Source organism: Biomphalaria glabrata, chromosome 14 (genome assembly GCF_947242115.1).
Source record: "Biomphalaria glabrata chromosome 14, xgBioGlab47.1, whole genome shotgun sequence".
Taxonomy (NCBI): Eukaryota; Metazoa; Mollusca; class Gastropoda; family Planorbidae; genus Biomphalaria; species Biomphalaria glabrata.
The window spans coordinates 9390669-9411575 of record NC_074724.1 but is presented as its reverse complement, the minus strand read 5'-3'; the positions used below and the strand labels follow the sequence as shown (position 1 = coordinate 9411575).

Here is a 20907-nt window from a genome sequence, read left to right as displayed (position 1 = left end):
CTGTCGATTTACCAGGGGCTCCTGGAAATCTCCCGAAATCGCAAAATATACCAAAAAAGTCCTTAAAATATACGGAAATATATAGACACGAAAATTGTCATTTTGGGTGTCATTCAATATGGAAAACGCCAATCTTACGCACGGCATTATGCATCAGTGGTAATTGTGTAATCGGGTGAAAGAAGCTTCTAGCGCGTCAAACTAATGAAGAATTACTTGAGGCCAACAATTCTCAAAAATAGATTGAAACATTTGGTAATTCTTGTTATTGAGCGTGATCTATGTAGGAAACAGAATTATTATGGTATAGTGTATGACTTTGCAAGGCTCGTAAAGTAATTCTGTACGTAGTAAAAAATGAATAAAATGCATAGACGAATTTATTTTCTAGTACAAACTATTAAATTTCACTTATTATCCACTTCCCTACCCTAACTTGGACCTGCAAAATCCGTTTCAAATAGGGCCCCACAATGGTTAAGTCCGGCACTACTATTTATATATATATATATACATAGTAGATTAGCCTACTTAGATTAGTTCCTAGTCCAAACCTCCCGCTGGACAAAGGGGGATGGGAGCGGGCAGGGTTTGATAAATTTAAACGACAGTCAAGCATCCGTAGTGTGAATACTACTCTTGTTTTCTCGTAGACTATCCGCAGAAATAAGAGAGTGATCTTTCCTCTACTTCGTCTTCTTCTCGCTTAAACTGTTGCGGGAAAAAGAGAATTATATATATGGATAATAATGGAAAATAAAATTTAAAGTATGGACCTGTTTAGAGGAGATCCACTATCGAAGACCCCATTGTCATTTCATTGACCCTCAATTGATATCCTACACTCTCGAAGACCCATTGAATGTCTTCATAGACCCCTGGGGTCTATATAAACCACTTTGAGAATCACTGGTACACAGTTTCGCTGTCTGTACTACTTGGTTTTATCAAAACTTGAGCTAAATCGTATGCTGAGCTTTACATAGTTCTATGATTAGGCCTATATAATCACATACGTTCAGATAGTCTGTGCATCGAACAAGTAAGAATAGTTATATAAGTAAAATAATTATTCACATAAATAAGTGCTTTTGTCATTTTATTTCAATTGTTAATATCGCCAAAGTAAATAAATAAAAATGTCTTCTTTTTGCTTTGTAAAAATCGGATTTTTTAAGTTTAGGTGTTACTAGATTGTGACTAGATTCTAGATCTCTAGAGTAGATCTAGAATCTAGATCTACCTAAAATCAAGTCGAAATGTAATGAACAAAGGCCTATCTATATTTTATAAATGTTGTCATATGGATTTTAATCTAGATCTATATGTAGATCTATTTTTTGTTGATTGAGTTTTTTTTTATTTGTATTTATAATAATTTCTAGACTACTTCACTATATGTTATATCTAAATCTAAATATAGACACCTAAGCACTTTATGTCTCAGGGAATTCCCTTTGAACATGTCCAATGTTACATTGGCTAAAATAATAAAATATATGAATCAATGTAACAAGTATTGATATTTTGATTTTGAAAATAGTTAATGCATTGTTGAACTGTTTATTGTTCTGTTATTTGAAACAAGTAACATATGCTTGGACAAATTTGTACAAAAGCTCCTTCTTCCCTACCGCTATTAGAGTATGGAATGAGTTGCCTTAAGTTAACTAGTCAGGAATACCAGAGAGTTTTGGCAGAGTCTAGGTCATTGGTTAATATCACCATTTGCATGACTAATTGCATGACGCGTAGGACGTAATCAACTTTTTTTTTTTTTTGAAGTAACGTCTGTAACATATAAAATAAGAAGAAGACATGCAGTATAATAGACCTCACAAGTTCTGTCTTAGAATTAGAACAAATAATTTAAGAAAAAAATAAATAAAAGATATAAATAGAAACGGGAATTTTAAAAATGTTCCTTGGTTTTAGCTTAAGAGTAAGACTGGGACCGTAGTTGACTTGATAGTAAATATTTGTGTCAGGAAGCGATCATGTTAAGTTCACATAAAGTATTGAAGCCATAGACTAAAAACAAATATACTAAAACTGGGGAATCGTAGAAGGATTTCTAAAATAGCATTTCTACTCTTAGTCCTTGTGTGTGGTATTAAGGCAATTTAGTCTTAAAATCCAAATGAAAGCCTAATTGACACATACAAATTGTACTACATTATAAGTTGAACAGCAATGGTTTATGACATGTTGAGTTTAAATGTTCAACAATTTTGTTAGATATGTTTTTGATAAAACTCAAAAGCATCTTCAAATTCGCAATTACTAGTTAACACTGTTACATATTTCTGAATCTTCTGGCTAAATGTACTAGTAGGCACACAAATAAAAACACTGCAAAGAACTTGACAACTCAACTTTCAGCTTTATATAACTTTATTGACTATTAACTCAAGCAATTCGTCACTGTAACATGTAGCGTAGAAGACTGTACATTATCTGTCAGTTTACAGTTAGCTATACTTCGTTGCAATTCATCTCTTCTCAACTTGCATAGAGCCGTATTCCGCTCTACTCAGCTGTTCCGAGTCGTATTCAACTCTACCAAATCAGAGCCGGGCACGTCTTACATCGACTGTAACGGCTCAAGTCCACTGTAGTTCGCTGTATTGCCTTAAACGACTGTAGTACACGCCAGTTAACTCTACCCTAGTTAACTTGAATAGAGTCGAATACATCTCTCTTCTACTGTCTCACACATAAGACAACCGTAATGACGACTGTACCGACGACTGCCTTTTCACATTACCTCTCAGGTTCACATAGAGTCCCTAAGCGCTCCTCCAAAGTTGCACAAACACTGCTAGCAACTTCTGGAACATCACGTGAGGACACGTCACATCCTGTCTTTGTTTATACATGTAGATTCCAGACAGCGCCGGTCCTAGCAATGGCGGGGCCCAATGCGAAACGGATTGCGCGGGGCCCAGTCTAGGTAGGGATAAGCATAGGGTCAAAATTAAGATTTTGTAATAGAAAATACTTTCGTTTTTAAAATGCCGTTTTTATCGCGCGTAAAATTGGCACCCAAAAATGAAGCTTTTGTTTATTTTTCAGGAGATTTCCATGACTTTTTGGTATATTTTGCAATTACAGGAGATTTCTGGAAAATCGGGAAGCCGCGGAAAACCTGCCATTTAATATAAGATTTAAGATAAGTTACAGCGCGGGGCCTATGAAAGTGCGGGGCCCGCTGCGATCGCATAGGTTGCAGAGGCCTAAGTCCTGCCCTGATTCCAGAGCACACCCGCTGCTGTATCATCTCGCCGGGGTCACACGTAGTGACCTCTACCTGTCACTGTTCATTCGCAACAATACTTACTAATCACGTAGTAACAAGGGTACCATCGCCTTCTTCTTGAATTCCCTTCGCTTTTTTAGCCTCGCTTTCAAAAAGAGAAGAAGAAAGTATAAAGATTTGTCTTGTTGGCCGCTTTTAGGCGTAGACTGACTATAGTTTATCTCATAGAGCACTTCATCTGGTGACACCAGTTGGTTTTATTAGATTGACACACTAAAATAAAACAACATTCCGACAAGAGGAAACCAAAAATTGTACAACAAAGAAAAATATTAAACTTTGAACCAAAAAAAAATTAAAAAAGGCCACGAGGGACAGATCGTATGGAAACACAAACTCAAAATCGGCCCCCGAAAAGGTCCATCCAGGCAGGCTTCAATATTTTCAGAAAGAACATGCAAATGAAATTATATCAAAGACAAATGAGAGATAAGAATGAAGAAAGAAGGTTAACAGATCTTGTGTAGTGCCCCAACGGTCCCGCAGATCAAAGGATAGGTGAAAGTGAATGTAAAGTTATATGTGAACCTGGCCTAACTAGTTCCCCTTTTAGACCTTGTGGTCTATAGGACAGATGATTTAAAGTTCATCTGTTTTTGTGGCCTACGATTAGCGAGGGTGTCAGCACAGCGACCAACCGCCTATACTTTTCTTCAACTAATGTCAGGTACCCATTAGAGCTGAGTGGACTCAGAGGCGCCCAAAGATTCCAAAGTTGAAAATCCCAGTTTTCACCAGGATTTGAACCCGGACCCCCAGTTCGGAAGCCAAGCGCTTTACCGCTCAGCCACCGCGTCTCCCTTGGCCTAACTGATGTCTTATAATTGATCCAATTGTTTTGAAAAGGCTCAATCTCTTATTCGAATCCTCAAAAAAAAAAAAAAAAAATTTCCGCAATAAAAAAAATGTTCATAAAAATGAAGTTTATAAAATTACTATTTATTTTAAATTAGGTCTAACTTATAATGCATACTAATTAGCTTTTTCTCTTTAAAAAACTGCTTGCATAACTGATTTTAAAAATTAGATTTTTCGCTTTCAGAAAAAAAAAGTAGCCGTTGCATCAGAACTTTGAATGGTCTAAAATATTGTGATGTCGGATTTTCAATATCTTTTCTAGTTTACGAGATCTAAACGGGACGGACGGACAGACGGTCAAACGGACAGGTGGACAGACGGACAGACATTTCGCACAAAACTAATAGCGTTTTTTCCCCTTTCGGGGGCTGCTAAAAAGTAATACAGAAATATGAAACCAGAGACTTATGAAGGCGCATCAATTGTCAGCCACAAATATGGATCCTTCTGTCTCAGAAGACAATGGATGCGCCCTGATGAGTCACTGGTTTCTTTTGTTCTCGGCAAGGTTCGTACGCTCAGTCTGTTTCCATGCTGTCAATTCTAGTGCTATTGCCTTCCACATACTTTCATTGATGCCAGTGCTTCTCATGTCTCGCTTGAATATATCTCTGTAGGTTAGTCTTGGGTGGCCCTGGGGTCTGACTCCCTGCTTAAGCTCAGCATTCTTCCATCTAACATGAGACTGACATGTCCTCGCCAATAACATAGATACTGTGAAAGCAAAGTTCCCCATTCAGACCTAGAGGTCTATAGGGCAGATGACATGAAGAGAACTACGGTCATCTGTTTCTGTGGCCATGCCATTCTCATTCATCGTGGGCCACAGAAACAGATGACCTTTACATCATCTGCCTTATAGATCATAAGATCTAAAAAAGGAACTTTAACTACAACTTTAGAGATCTGTTTTCATCGCATTTTTGCAGCGTACGACCCACTGATGATTATGTCATCTTATGACTTGAGCGGGATGCACTTGCTGGTGTGGGGGTCAGAAGGTTTTTTTTCATGCCCTCGTATGATGCCACCACAGACCGCACAAGATTGGATATTTTGACACACTGTCTCATTAATATTTGAGCATTATTCCGTATTGATCTAAGCGCTTGTAGATTGCTTTGGGGTGTGCTCCCTCTTGTAGTTCAGCATGGCTACTCTCTTATACAGGGTAGACGCGGTGGCTAAGTGGTTAAGAGCTCGGTTTCCAAACATGGAATCCTGCGTTTTAATCTAGGTTAATGGGATTTTTTTTGGGTGCCCCAGAGTCAACCCAATTCTAATGGGTTACCTGACTTTAGCTAGGGAAAGTAAAGGTGGCTGGTCGTTGTGCTGGCCACATGACTCCCTGCTCGTTAACCGATCGCTACAGAAACAGATGACTTTAACATAATCTGTCCCATAGATCGCAAGGTCTGATAGGGAAACTTTACTCTCTTGTAATGTAATATTAATACATGTATATTTTTTTCTTCTTGTTGTTTAGAAGAAAAAAATAATATTTTTCTTTGATTGTCTTAAATGCAAATTTTAATCAAAAAGTATTCTTATAGATAAATGAAATTTGCTTTGCTGAAAATGAATAAAGGAAATGAGAAGAGATTTCAGTCCTTGATTGAGAATTACAGATCCAGTAAGTAAAAAAAAATACCTTGGACTATAAATCTGTTTGTGATCGTTATTATTACAATTCCTCTTTTCAGCTTGCAAAATCATCGTCTATTCCTGGAACCTGGAAAGGTATGTCGAAGACGGCTCAACTAATTGCTTAGCAATAAGGAAAACAAATTACTAGCTAAATGGTCACTGTGAAAACTCCTGATTTGACTGGATTGTTTTAAAAATAATTAAATTACTTCTGGAGTTCTAGACATTCTAGATCTTTATCTTGGGCAAGTGGTACCCCCCCCCCCCCTCAAAAAAAAAAAGAAAATCCATCGTTGAAGAAAGGCACAGAAGACGAAAAGATATCTTAAATAGATCCTCAGCTGACAAAGACTTTGTCTGCATCATTTGTAGAGAAATATGGGTTGCTTAGTCGTGTGAAACACTGCAGTCAACCTTAATGTTCGTATTCGAAGACACTACCGTTATCTTGAACAGGTACTTCATCAGTTTTTTCCCACGTATATACTATTGCATTCATGATTTTAAAGAATTCAATAAATAAATAAAGGTTTATTTTGTGCAGGTCTATAAGCCTATGATTAGAGATGTATATTCTTTGAGTAAAGAATCAATATTATTGTTAGATAGAGATAAAACTTTCTTAGCATGGTACATAGTTTTAAACGTGTACATTAAAAAAAGCTTCTAGACAATGATAACTCACTGCTGAATAACAAAATATGGAATAATAAAACTTCTACTCAAATCTACTCCAAATAGGCTGGCAAGCCACATTATAGCTCCTCCTTCTTTGTCGAAGATGAGCCCATTTCTCATTTCCTATGCACTCGAAGATGACTGTAAAGTCCAATCCTTGCTTTAAAAAACCGGCCGCAAAGGTGGCATGGGTGGCTTGTGTCCGTGGCAGATAGGCCTACTTCTTCTCTTAGCTTTTTGTTGGTTCGGCGTTCTTCGGTTAGGGTTAGAATTTTTTTTTTAAGATATAGAATTAGTAATTGACTATAGAGCACCCAAATTTACAATCATTTTTCAATACTCTATCTCAATAACTATTATATTAATTAGTTCCTGAAAAATAATATTTATAATAAATATTGTAATTGTCAAATATATTTTTGCAGGTCGTTTTGAAGACGAGATTTGTCTTAATCCACTAACTGATCTTCAGAAGTACTACGATGATTGTGAAAAGGATCCAGGACACAGAAGCTTCAAGTCATGTGAAGATTTTCGTCTAAATGATATCCCTGTGAAGTACCGATCTGTGGAGTTGTTAAACTTGATAAGAACTCTGTTTATTCTAACAGTAAAGGTCATGGTAACGAGTATAAGTCCTGACAGACCAAGGGAACAAAGCTTGCATGAAATATATGAAGCTTCATGTGGCGTACCTCCGGTAAGATTCGGAAGTGGAAAAATTAGTAAAATAAAAGAGATAATAGGGCGAGGCAAAAACACTTGCCCTTGTAAAGAATGCTTGAAATCAGTTTCACCAAAGAAGAAATGGTACCACATTGAAGTCATTACTGCCAAACACGTTGTCAACGACGCTTTGGAAGCTATGAACACCACTTGTACTTTCGGATACATCAGCTATGCCTGTAAAGGCCAAAGCTTTTCATGTGTCGGAGCAAGAGTGTCCCCGAACTCAGACTGGTGCAAATTGACTTGTGTTACCCACGATGAAGAACTAGCAGCGAAAATTAAAGACAAGATCTGTTTGTACGACGAAATGTCTGAGAACTTGTATGTCTCTTACAGAACATCTAAAAAGAATCCCAAACTAGCGATCATTATCTCCCATCCCCATGGGTGCTACAAGCAGATATCTATCGGGTACTGGCGCAAGCGTGCTCAGGCTGGAGGTCTTGATACTAAATATACGTACACTACGTCAACCTGCAACGGAAGCAGTGGCGCCCCCGTTTATATATTAGGGAGGGACGGGCGGCTAGGTTTATGTACGCATATACATTCAGGTTGGGATCCAGAGAGTCCTTTAAAAGATAATTTTAGCTGCTGCGTATTTGACTCTATCCAGTAGTTTGAAATAAGTAAATACGCCTGACGCAAGGATGCAGCACCACAAAAGAAATATTTTACACATTTCATTTTGTAAAAGTACTTTGTTTTTTTTAAGCAATTTATTTTTGTTTAAACCTCACTGAAAAACTTAAGATGACGTCTAATTTTATGTTTTTTTTTTAAATTGGATTAATAATAAATCTTTTTTATTTTTTTTAAATAATTTAAACATTAAAAAAATAAAACACATTAAAACAGACCTTTTGTGGTGCTGCATCCAAAAAAAAAACAACAACTCCCTCAAATAATCTGATGTGAAGATTACACAGTATCTAGCTAGATAATTGCGTTTAGCAACAAACGCTTTGCTGTTTTTGTTTATTTTTCTTAGCGATGCGTTGATACATTGTTTTTTTCTTTTTTTTTTTCTTTTTTTTTCAATGTTTTCAGTTTTTACACACCCCGGTCTACATCAACGGGCATCGTAATAGAGCCGGAACCGAGCAAAATATGTCCGATTCCCACTGAGCTTTGGTTCTTTGGTCTGACCTTTGGTCGTTTAGGTCAGGGGCGGCGCATCTGCTACTAGACTCCTCTGGCTTTATCTGATTCGACCGAGGATTTCAACCACTTGTCATAAACCCACTCTCGTATGGCAGTCGTAGCCCGTTGAAACGTACTTGTGGACACGAATGCGATCACAACCAGAGCTCCTTCTTATGCAAGAGCAGAGCTCCTTCTTATGCTAGAGCAGAGCTCCTTATGCAAGAGCAGAGCTTTATCTTATGCAAGAGCAGAGCTTTATCTTATTCAAGAGCAGAGCTCCTTCTTAAGCAAGAGCAGAGCTCATTCCTGTGCAAGAGCAGAGCTTTTTCTTATGCAAGAGCAGAGCTCCTTCTTATGCAAGAGCAGAGCTTTTTCTTATGCAAGAGCAGAGCTCCTTCTTAAGCAAGAGCAGAGCTCCTTCTTATGCAAGAGCAGAGCTCCTTCTTATGCAAGAGCAGAGCTTTATCTTATGCAAGAGCAGAGCCTTCTTATGCAAGAGCAGAGCTCCTTCTTAAGCAAGAGCAGAGCTTTATCTTATGCAAGAGCAGAGCCTTCTTACGCAAGAGCAGAGCCTTCTTATGCAAGAGCAGAGCTCCTTCTTAAGCAAGAGCAGTGCTCCTTCTTAAGCAAGAGCAGAGCTTTATCTTATGCAAGAGCAGAGCCTTCTTATGCAAGAGCAGAGCTCCTTCTTATGCAAGAGCAGAGCTCCTTATGCAAGAGCAGAGCTTTATCTTATGCAAGAGCAGAGCTTTATCTTATTCAAGAGCAGAGCTCCTTCTTAAGCAAGAGCAGAGCTCATTCCTGTGCAAGAGCAGAGCTTTTTCTTATGCAAGAGCAGAGCTCCTTCTTATGCAAGAGCAGAGCTTTTTCTTATGCAAGAGCAGAGCTCCTTCTTAAGCAAGAGCAGAGCTCCTTCTTATGCAAGAGCAGAGCTCCTTCTTATGCAAGAGCAGAGCTTTATCTTATGCAAGAGCAGAGCCTTCTTATGCAAGAGCAGAGCTCCTTCTTAAGCAAGAGCAGAGCTTTATCTTATGCAAGAGCAGAGCCTTCTTACGCAAGAGCAGAGCCTTCTTATGCAAGAGCAGAGCTCCTTCTTAAGCAAGAGCAGTGCTCCTTCTTAAGCAAGAGCAGAGCTTTATCTTATGCAAGAGCAGAGCCTTCTTATGCAAGAGCAGTGCTCCTTCTTAAGCAAGAGCAGAGCTTTATCTTATGCAAGAGCAGAGCCTTCTTATGCAAGACCATCAAAGGCATCATTGCCATGACGCTGTAGAGCAAGTGGGTGCACTGCATGTACCTCGTAAATTGGCGGATGTTAGTTGCAGCGCCGAGATCATCTTCAACCAAAGAGACTTTTCTCTAAAACGACTCTTAGCTTGTAGGCAGAACTGGGAATCGCTAACTATTACAACAGATGTTGCAATGGTGCATAGTTTTTCGGATTTTCCCCGTAACTTGTTCTAGTGTTTCCAGTATCGCGTTTAGCTGCATGCAGGGATGCCGCATATGTCCGATAACCGATCGGAACCAAGATCTGGGTAGCTGATGTAGGCCCCATACCCAGCTCTCATTGGGGGTTCTTCAGAACTGACCCGTCCTTGTAAAGGTAATTGACATCCGGTGGGTGGGCGTACAACGATACATCTTGGGATGGGGGTGTAACTTAGTGACCTTAAACTAGATGCCCCTTCCAACATATGTCCGCAAAAGAGATTGGACTATAGAGCACTGAGTATTCTATAAAAGACGCGCCGTACTAAAGGCAAATCCTCATTATGTTAGAGCAACTTCAGATAGAATAAAGAAATATATTTTAGGACTTTAATTTTATTTACCCACTATTTTTATTAAAAAAAACAACCAAAAAAAAATTCATTCTTAAAACTCTTCTCTTCTATTACGGTTGAACTCAACTTCTGATATTTATTTTTCTATTACCATCGCTCGATTAAGCCGTACAAAAATAAAAGCAACATCAAGATATTAGAAACATTTGTTAGACAGAATGTACACATGCTACATTTGAAGATTTATTCTCCATTTATTGTTCTTCTTCCTCGTTCTCATGTTTATGTTGGAGCGTACAGTTGACAAGACCATCACATGACATGCACTGGCAGTGGTTTCCAAATCAGGGAGCTCTCCATCTAGTTTTCTTTCTATTGGGGTGTTTTGGGGCCAGTATCTTATTCGGGCCTCTTGGTAAAGAATGCAGTTTTGAAGGATATGGTCGGCATTCTCCGGTGACACTCCACATGGGCAGATTTCACTGGTTCCAATTTTGAGCTTCCTGTTTATCCTCCTTTGAATTATCTTAAGTTTCATATACTTTAATTAGTTGTTACAAATAGTTTTTCTACATAGGTGGGGCCCAAATAAAGCTTAAACTTGCGTGTCCGCATATCGTAGGGCTGGACATCATTGTTCTAATGTATTAATCCTGTAATGCTGAAATCGTGCCGCTATTAGCCTTGATATAGAGTGGGAGTTTTTCTTTTTTTTTTCATGTGTTTTGATTACTTAACAAGAGGGCTTGAGTTCAAAGTCCATGGAGATCAGGAATTTTTAATTTGAGATTTGACTCCAGCTTTGCTTGCTTAGCGGCTAAAGGTAGCACTTGTAACTCTATAACTCTCTTTTAATACTCAGTCGTTGGTTTTTAGCTCCAAACAGTTAATACAATTAAAACAATGTATACAACTTCCTAATTCAAAAATGTCTGGCCGGCCTTAGGCATAGGCAAACTAGGCACCTGCCTAGGGCCTTCTATTGGTGGACTCAAAGGAATTTTGTTTTTTCAAAGAATTGTGAAAGATGAATCAAATTTCAAACATAGAAGAACTCTATGACTACTAGCATAGCTCTAAGTCTCAATGTCTACTAGTATAGCTCTAAGTCTCAATGTCTACTAGCATAGCTCTAAGTCTCTGTGTCTACTAACATAGCTCTAAGTCTCTGTGTCTACTAGTATAGCTCTAAGTCTCAATGTCTACTAGCATAGCTCTAAGTCTCTGTGTCTACTAACATAGCTCTAAGTCTCTGTGTCTACTAGCATAGCTCAAAGTCTCTGTGTCTACTAGCATAGCTCAAAGTCTCTGTGTCTACTAGCATAGCTCTAAGTCTCAATGTCTACTAGCATAGCTCAAAGTCTCTGTTTCTACTAGCATAGCTCTAAGTCTCTGTGTCTACTAGCATAGCTCTAAGTCTCTGTTTCTACTAGCTAGGGCTGGTCCTACAGGTTGCGGGGCCCTATGCGAAACGGATTGCGCGGGGCCTAATTTGCGTTGTAATAAGGCTAATAAGTGAAAATTAAGATTTTGTATTAGAAAATAAATTCGTCTTTGCATTTTATTTATAGTTTCCTAAGTACAAAATCACTGTCAAATTAACTTTACAGTAGATAGTAGTTTTCCAACAAAACGCCGATAAACATTCAGATCTGCCTTTAAGATTTATATACTATCGACTAACAAAGTATCGTGTTTTTTTTTTGAAGAGGTCGAGATAGATTTAGATCTATATTTGTATGTCAGTGACTATTAAAGTTAAATAAGAATTTGAACTTCTTGTTTTGGTTAAAATTCGGCTTATTATTACATTTGTATTATATGAAAGCTGACAAAGCTGTTTCGTTTTTTTTTTTGGCGTTTTCCATATTGAATGACACCCCGAAATGACAATTTTGTCTGTTTTAAGGAGATTTTCATCAGTTTTCAGAAGATTTTATTTATTTCAGGAGATTTTCATGACTTTTTCTTATATTTTATAATTTCAGAAGAATTCCAGGAACACTTTAATAAGTTAAAATAGTTTAATTTAATAATTTACACCTAGAATTCGCATCGCGCGGGGCCTATGAAAAAGCGGGGCCCACTGCGACCGCATAGGCTGCAGTGGCCTAAGACCGGCCCTGCTACTAGCATAGCTCTAAGTCTCTATGTCTACTAACATAGCTCTAAGTCTGTGTCTTCTAGCATAACTCTAAGTCTCTGTGTCTACTAGCATAGCCCTAGGTCTTTACAATGGTTTGAGGTTTATTTGTGAATGTTTAGATCTACTTGTTAGACTACATATGTTAGAAGACCATTGTTTCTTCATTGTGCTGAATTGTCCAAACATTATTTGTCTGGCGAGCATGAATCGTCAATAAAGCACATTCGAGCTATCGACTCTACATAAATTTAACTTATTTATTGATTTAGATATAGCTTTAGGAAGGTTTTTAATTCACAGCGTATTTTTCGGTCTTAATCTTTTGTGTTTGTATTTCATTTGGAGCCACTCTATTCATTTTGTCTAGGTCTCAAATTACATAACGTAGGCCCAGAATATGTCGTGCACTCTATATATTGTGTACGAAGGTTGTACACTTTGTGTGGTTAAACTTAAGTTAACTAAATAAACACCTAGATATGATTGCACACTTGACACAGGTTTTGAAAACTATATTTTACGTAAACGAATAAACATTTCTATAACAACACTGAATGCACTATTCTGAAATTTAAAATTGTGTTTTAAGTCTAATGCAAAGTCTTTTCTACCACAATTCCTGTTGAATCGTTCTATTAACGAAAAATTATATATTTTTTAATAAACACCAACATTATAAGCTAAGATTATGACAATAGAACTCTCTCCCCCCCCTCCCCTCCCCCCCCCCCCCCCGGCTTTTCACTTAGCTGTTTAAACAATCGCTTTATCTAAGTGGGATCCAAACAAATACCAACCTGTTACACCTCTGTTTCCGCGGGTTCATATCCCAATCCAGTCGGACCATAGGCAAGAGCCAAGGCCGAGCACTGCAAGGAAATGACTTATTTTATTTCTCTGAAGCATATCAGCAGTGCGGATGTTCATTATACAACGGCCCGTTAAGAATTGTTGTTTAGATTGTGGTTGGGTTCAAAGTTTGTTGTGGGTCTGTCTTTCATCCATGTCAATTATCTTGGTTCTTTGGCACCAAACGGGGATTCTGTTTTGCTTTTCAATGGTCCCATTTGTCTCCATTAATGAACGCTTCCACCGGGCGCCATGTTGAAGCTTGTTTAAGTTCATTAGATGTTTCGGATGTTCCTTCAAGGTTAAAGATAGTCTACATCCTGCAGGACGACGGGGCATGGCAGCGTGCAGGGTCTGAACCCGGGACCACCGAGACGACCGAACGACGGTCCTGCGCGCTTAACTTAGATTAGACCTTTCGTTATTAAAGGCCTCCACACTGACCTGCCACGTAGTACAGACTTGTGGCGTGGCAAAGAGCTATTGGTCTTCACTGCCCAGAGGTTGTGACGTTACAGGCTAGTGTTCAGGCCTTCTATTCCGATTGGTCAAGGCATAACGCACGTCCAGGCAGCGTCATGTGGCTAATAAGCGTAGCCCGAGAGAAAGTCTATCAGAAGACAATGTAATCTTCTTTTGTCGCTATTATGCTTTACAATATATTTTTTCATTATTACCCATAACTACATATTGATTTATTAATAATTCACATATTAGCCATACTGGACTTTTAGTATATTTAATGAATATATCTAATCTAGTTTTTTTTTCTATATTTATTTAATCAAATTATTTTGTTTAATGTCCATTCTAATGGTAGCTTATTTGCAGGACCTATACTATTGAAAACAAAATCATTTCTGGACTAGAAATGTATAGTAAGCTTGTTGTCTAACTAAAAGTCTGTTTAATCTAGAACGATCCCTTTACTTTAAGATACAAGAATTGTGTTTCGAATTCCAACAATGGAAGTGTCAATGTTTACAATATTTTTTTTTATTTTTTTCTTTAATGTATCCCTTGTTAGCTAGAGAAAGTAAAGGTGAATAGCCGATAGGTTTCGTTAATCGTTGTAATTTACTTTATTAGCCTAGCACCCAGAAAAATCAATTATCATGTATCTTAAGACTGCTGAGGTTTCTAATTAGCAACTGTTGTTAGAATAATATAGCTGTAGCTATAGCTTTTATAGCTGTAACAAATTATACCAAAAATACTTCAGTGTTATGATGCGCTTTCAATTTTGTGTTAGCTACAAATACTAGATATTTTTTTATTAACACTACGTAATAATGTTTCGTGTAATTATATTACCATCGACTTTTGTATTTTCTGATTGGTGTCTTTTATCTCTTAGTATTATAATACATTTTCTTGTCAGCTTTTAAAGTTGTTAAATTTTACTCAATTTAGCAAGAATAAAAATAAATTTAAAACATTACACACAAAGGTTTAAACTACTATTTAGATATATGTTCATCAGAAGATGTATCTCAAGCCACATATAGATATATACAGAGAGGGAGAGAGAGAGAGAGAGAGAGAGAAAGAGAGAGAGAGGATCTTTTTTTGAATTTATAAATAGAATTTGTTAAAATGTAGTCTTATATGTATATTTGCATGACGTTACTAGTATTGTACCAAAAGCTTTTTAATGTTGTTTTTTCTAACTGTCTAATTAGAGAAAATAAACTTTCAGAAAATATAATCCTTCTAGTGTTATTTGTGTTTAAAATATATATTTTGTTTGCATAACGAAGGCTGATGCCTTGCTGAAGACGTTCACATCATTTGATTTCACGACGCCGATGTTGACAACTGCTCTGTTTAGGGCACCCAGCCCATTTTCGAGTTTTCATTATTCCAAAGACAATTTATTTGCTGAGCTTAAAGGAAGAATATTTTTATTTTAATATTAATGTTTACAACCCCTTTTTAGATGATTAGATGAAACATCAATTGAAAGTACAGAGCAGTCTGTTTTATATCTAAAAATACCACATTCTTAAATTCATGAGCGGGAACTTTACAACATTTACATACTACAAGTAGCTTCGAGAAATAATCGTACGCTGTTAATCTCTTGCATCGGGTTTTTATTGTCTAAAATCTAGCAATCTTCATTTCTAAAGAAATATCAAAAACATCTAAAATAAGAACAAACAACTTTGAAATAAATCACAATTGACAGCGAATCTTTATTGATGCATTTTTCTTCACTTTGTCATGTACTGACATTGTGACATCCGTAAAACAGATTGCTCTTTTTTTTTTTTTAGATATGTCCTTGATCTGTTAGTATTAATCTAGTATTTTATTTCTATTAAAAACTACTTTCTTGTGAATTGTATTTCTTCAGACATTAACAAAAGGTTTCGGATGTAAAAAAAACAAAAAAGAAGCACATCCATGTTTTCTACTACATTTTGTCGGCTCGTGTTATTTCCTCTCGTAGATTTCGTCGTCAATATATGCGCCGTCGCCACTTGCGTAGTTGTCTTCCCCGTACTGGTCAACGTAGACTTGGTTATCTCTCTTATCTAGCACTCTTTCATCTGCTTTGGAATCTGTAAAAACAATAAAAAGCTAATTAATTTCTTTCTTTTATTGTTGATACACGCAAGGTGTACATGAGACGTCTCTTATTGTTGATACATACACGCAAGGTGTCTATGAGACGTCTCTTGAGTCTCTTCTTAAAACATGTTTTGGGTTTTGCTTGGCCAGCACTTATTTTAGCCATAATTTTCTCATTATTAGCTTACGGCTGATTTGATGACATTTTCATCACGGAAACCTCTCCCGCAGTGACCCCTTAGTGTCTCGAAGAAGGTAGAGTCTAAGAAATCTTTACCGTCATTATCATCCAACTCCTGTTTCGGTGTAGGCCCCGTAGGCTTAAAACCTCTCTTGATAAAGCCCTTGACAAATACGCTGCTGTTGTTCGTAATGTAGGTATGTCAACCTACAAGTCAAGAACCTGTGACTTTCAGAACTGTTGAGAAGGAGGTCGGCAAGTCTGGTGCAGTCGAACTGCCTGATCTTCTGAGAGTAAGAGAAAATTTTAGAAGTCGTTTCTTACCACGTTCTTAACCAATGCCGGCGTCTTTGTGCAGTGCCGGTGTTTCCGGAAACAGCAGCTACAAGACTTCTCAACGTTTATGACACGCTGTTTACCTCTAGCGCGTCAATCTCCAGGCTTTTCACCTCCATACCTAACCTTGTGAGTCAGGTTCAGTGGCTACTAGGCTCGCCATGCTCCCCCACACGCTGGGCTATTTTTACATTGGTCACTAGGCCTTTTAAAACCGTAACCTCCCGAGGGGGTTGTTCACTTGACAATCACGATGAGGTAGGAGCTGAGGCGACCTTACAACTCACTGCCCGCTTCCTCTTCCGTGCTCTAAGGGAGTAATTCTCAGCATGGTTTGTTACTAGTGGGGTTTCTGATTCGGTCCAGTCGAACGGAGGATTCCAGCTACCCGTCGCCTCATCTTGGCACCTCCGTGAAAACGTCTAGATGTGGAACTAGATAAGCTAAGAACGAGTAGCGAACCAGGCCATTGCGTGATTCCCTGGGTGAGCCTTTTTTTTTTCTCACTCGGGGTAGGGGTGGAACTAATAGCCAGCACACCAGTCCAACAAGTCCGCCACAGCGTTCCACATAGGAGGCCGCCATCAGTTAGCCGTTAAGCTGGAGGGGCGGTCCATACACGGAACAGTGGCGGTTACATTATAGGATTATGAGGTAATCTCCTCATTGTCAGCTCTGTTCTCGGCGACTTATAGCGAGTGGAGTCCAGGAACGGGGACGGTGCGCTGTCTACGCGGTACAGCCCTCTGCCCAGTCATTATGGCCATTACCGCTGGGAGCCCTCAGACAGGACAGGGGTGAAGAGCCCTATATCCAGGCCTGGTTGATGGATAAAGGCCTTTGTAATGGCCTTTGGCGCCAATTCCCTACTGGACTTCATTGAAGGTGCAGTCGAAAGGAAATGAGAGAGAAATAACGGGTCCATGTGCGGCATTGGGGCTGTCATTGTACGGGGACAAGGTGACCTTAAAACTCACTGCCCTCTTCATCTTCCGTGCTCTAAGGCAGTAGTTCTCAGAAGAAAAAAAAGAGGAAAGTTTCCCTTTTAGGGAATAATAATTATTATTACCGGTATTTTAAAAATTGCAGATTTGTTTTCGTAAGACTCTCTAAAGCCCTTGGTTTATAGACGATACGCGAGAAAGGAAGAAAATGAATGTGCGTATTGATTATATCATATTTATTATACATGTTCTTTTTACATTATTGTTAGTTAAAAAAAAATTAGTAAAGTGGCTGCCGAAAGTCATTATGGGATTCGTGGGGAATACCCTAAGATAGGAAGAACGTTTTAACTTGATCCAAGAATGGGAAGTGGGAGAAATATCTTGTAAAATAATCCTCCCTGACAGACAGACAGGATTAGTTAATATAAAAGATTTGTAAAAATAATCAAGAAAATGTGAAAGGAAACACATACCATACTCGTAGTTTGTGGAATTCTCTGTTGGTAAGCCGTCAACCTTTTAAAATATAGGTATAAATTATTAGTAAAGTTGAACAATGTTACCCACGAACCTTATATTACCTTATAAAATAGAGTCGTTAATTCAAAAAAAAAATTGTGCCAAGTCACTGGTTTTCTTGGCTGATTCAGGCTACCCATTCCATGCTCTAATAGCACTAGGTAAAAAGGAGCATTTAAAATGATATTACGAGTGCATTTTACAGTTCATATATGTATATGATATGTGTTATATTTGTCTTTATATGACTATTTAACACACATTTTTTTTTTTAAGATATAAATTGATTGTTATTTTCGCTTACAAATTGGAGAAGATTGCAAATTAAGCTTGTGTATATTTATGCTTTGGAATTGGAATAGTGATAAACAGTGATATTAAATATAACAGGCCCTGATATAACAAATGTTTACTGTTTTCTATTAAAAACCATTCTTATACGTAGCTTACCGATTTGAACGTTGGTATTAAAGCCAAGAGAAAGCTTAGTAACATTAGCCGAGGTAACATCATGGTATGATCTATCTACATATAGGCTGGTGAAGAAAATTTGACACTATCGAAAGTCCATAAAATCAATGACATATAATATTATTTTTAAATATGTCTTAGTGTATTCCTTGTTAATAAAGTTTATTTACATCATATTTCGTTTTACATATTTTCCAGGTATATTTTAAACGTAATAGCACTGATACTGTATGATGTCTATGTAATCCTAGTAAAAGAAGGCTACACAGTTCACAAATTTTAACCCAACATCATAAGTACGCATCACATTGGCTTGGCTTGGCTACTTATGGTGAAATTCCGAGGTTCGACACCCGACTCGATCAGAGTTGTGTTTACTGAGCGCCTAAAGGCAGCACGGAAAACCTTCTCCCAGATACCCCCACCCCTTTCCAGTGGTCCAAAGATGAGGAATAGATGAGAAGATATTATCAGAATGTATTGACATTTAGTAACTTTAAAAAAAATGGATTTGCGTTTACATGAATCACACCACCGTCCCGTGTTTCTAATCAAGCCTATCGTAGAATGTAAAATTTAAACGTTTAATACGAAATGAAATAATCGACATACATTTGTTGTGCGTAAGTTGCTTGAATATATGACAGTAGGTGACAGTGACCCTGTATGAATGACACTTATAAAGGTAAGATATGAATGGTACTTAATAATGTCATTGTATTAACGTCATGCATGACATATTTATATAAATGATATTTATGAATCTGTGATTAGCTAGGTGTGTCAACCAAATCATCAACTGCCAATTTTTTTATTTTTCCAATAAAGGCGATACTTTTTTTTTTTACAAGCACGGAAACTAGTTAGGGGCGTGGTGGCTGAGTGATTAAGAGCTTGGATTCTGAACATGGGATTCTAGGTTCAACTGTCGGTGAAAACTTGGATTTTGAATGTCGGGATTTCTAGGGCGCCGCTGAGTCCACCCAACTCTAATGGGTACCTGAGTTTAGTTAAGGGAAAGTAAAGGGGGTTGGACGTTGTGCTGGCCACATGACACCCTGATAACCTTAACATCATCAGCCCTATACCTCGCTCCATAGATCGCAAGGTCTGAAAGGAGAACTTTCTTTTACCTTTACAGAAGCTAATTGGGATATCTAGCTAATAATGTGATGACTTCAATTCTAAACAATTACACAATCATTAATTTTATTAAGATTAATAGTAAACTTATTAATGAATGATAATGCAATTTATAAACGCACCAAATTAGCTAATATGCAATTTAAAAAAAAATGACTATATAAAAAAAAGTAATTATTACCTTCACACAATCCCAGCTACATGCAACTATGCTACAGATGTAATTACGCCTACAGTTACTCCTGGTCGTTGTCTTATGATGAGCACACAGATAAGAAGCTACCTGCTAGTTATGAAAACGTAATGAAGATTTATGGCGGTAGCGCTGACTCTGGCCATTAACGCAATAAGCTTTGATTTTCTTAACTGTTAAATCCCATGGGGGGAGATTGATGGGCCAAATAATTAGTCGTAGTGTCAGAAATCAATATATATCTACAGTTCTCTCAATGCCTCCAAAGGTCATAAATGTAAACAAAATGTAGAGGTCCCATTCATCTCAGCTCCATCTTATTGATTCAAATTGCACATTGGGTTTCATGCGTGTTTCGTAAAACGCTTTTTCAAATGCGACACATTGCGAACAACATTAATAATTATTTCATCATTTGACCCTAATCTCTCTCTCCCTCTCCATACATAAATATATAGATAAATTGATAAATTGATAAATAGATAGACAGACAGACAGACAGACAGACAAACAGACAGACAGACATATATATATATATATATATATATATAGATGATAGATAGATAGATAGATAGATAGATAGATAGATAGATAGATAGATAGATAGAGGGATTAAGATGACCAGCACACAATTTTATAAATAAAATATTTACATATTTATATGTAACTATTAAGACTGACCAGAAAGGCATTAAATAATTATGTATAAACTCTCTCTATTATCTTTTTTTTAATAATTTGCCTTATTTATTAATACTTAAAAATTTGGTACCATTAGAAAACCATATTATTTTTCAAAATCGAGACCAATTGTCATAGTAGGCCTGAACACTGACCTGCAACCTCGCAACCTGTGGGCACCTTAAACCAATAGCTTTTTGCCACGTCACAGGTCTGTATTACGTGGCAACGAGCCATTGGTCTCCACTGCCCACATGTTAGTGTTAAGGTCTTCTATAACGAAAGGTCTAGGTTTAATACGTGAAATGTAATTTCTCAAAGAGCTGCTCATGTTAGAGTCGTCTGCTGGACTTATACTTTCAGCCGGAGAAGAGTTTCTCCCAGTAGTCATGAATTCATTGACAGGAAGGATTAGGATTTCATGGATGAAAAAACGACATCAAACTCAGATGAAATTAAATAGCTTGCATTAGAAGTGTGGAAAACTAATTTTAAAAATCAATAAAATAAAAACCGAGGTGATGTGAATAATTAACATCAAGAAACACCAATTCAGCTCCAAGAAGGAAATCTTGTAAAAACCCACCAATTTGTCTATCTTGGAAGCATTGTAAACAAAGATGGCAGTGGAGTCACTATGTGTGTGCTGGTATGCGGTCCTCACCAGGTAGTGACATCCAGGTTTCTGTGTGTTTTTTTTTAA

The 20907-nt window shown here is 37.5% G+C and overlaps 1 protein-coding gene across 2 annotated transcripts; it reads left to right on the top strand.

Annotated features, from left to right (window-relative positions):
• The first annotated feature begins 916 nt into the window (after positions 1 to 916).
• Positions 917 to 14864, top strand: LOC106055247 (uncharacterized). 2 transcript variants are annotated; one of them, XM_013211434.2, is made up of 3 exons: positions 917 to 1042; positions 5731 to 5810; positions 6928 to 14864. In XM_013211434.2, exon 3 carries the CDS (start codon positions 8574 to 8576, stop codon positions 9645 to 9647), a length of 1074 nt encoding a protein of 357 aa, XP_013066888.2. In that variant the 5' UTR covers positions 917 to 1042; positions 5731 to 5810; positions 6928 to 8573; the 3' UTR covers positions 9648 to 14864. The 2 variants fall into 2 exon arrangements, with proteins under 2 accessions (XP_013066888.2, XP_055866132.1); XM_056010157.1 differs by lacking the exon at positions 5731 to 5810 and adding an exon at positions 5881 to 5917 and having other exon boundaries at positions 924 to 1042.
• Positions 14865 to 20907: the final 6043 nt, after the last annotated feature.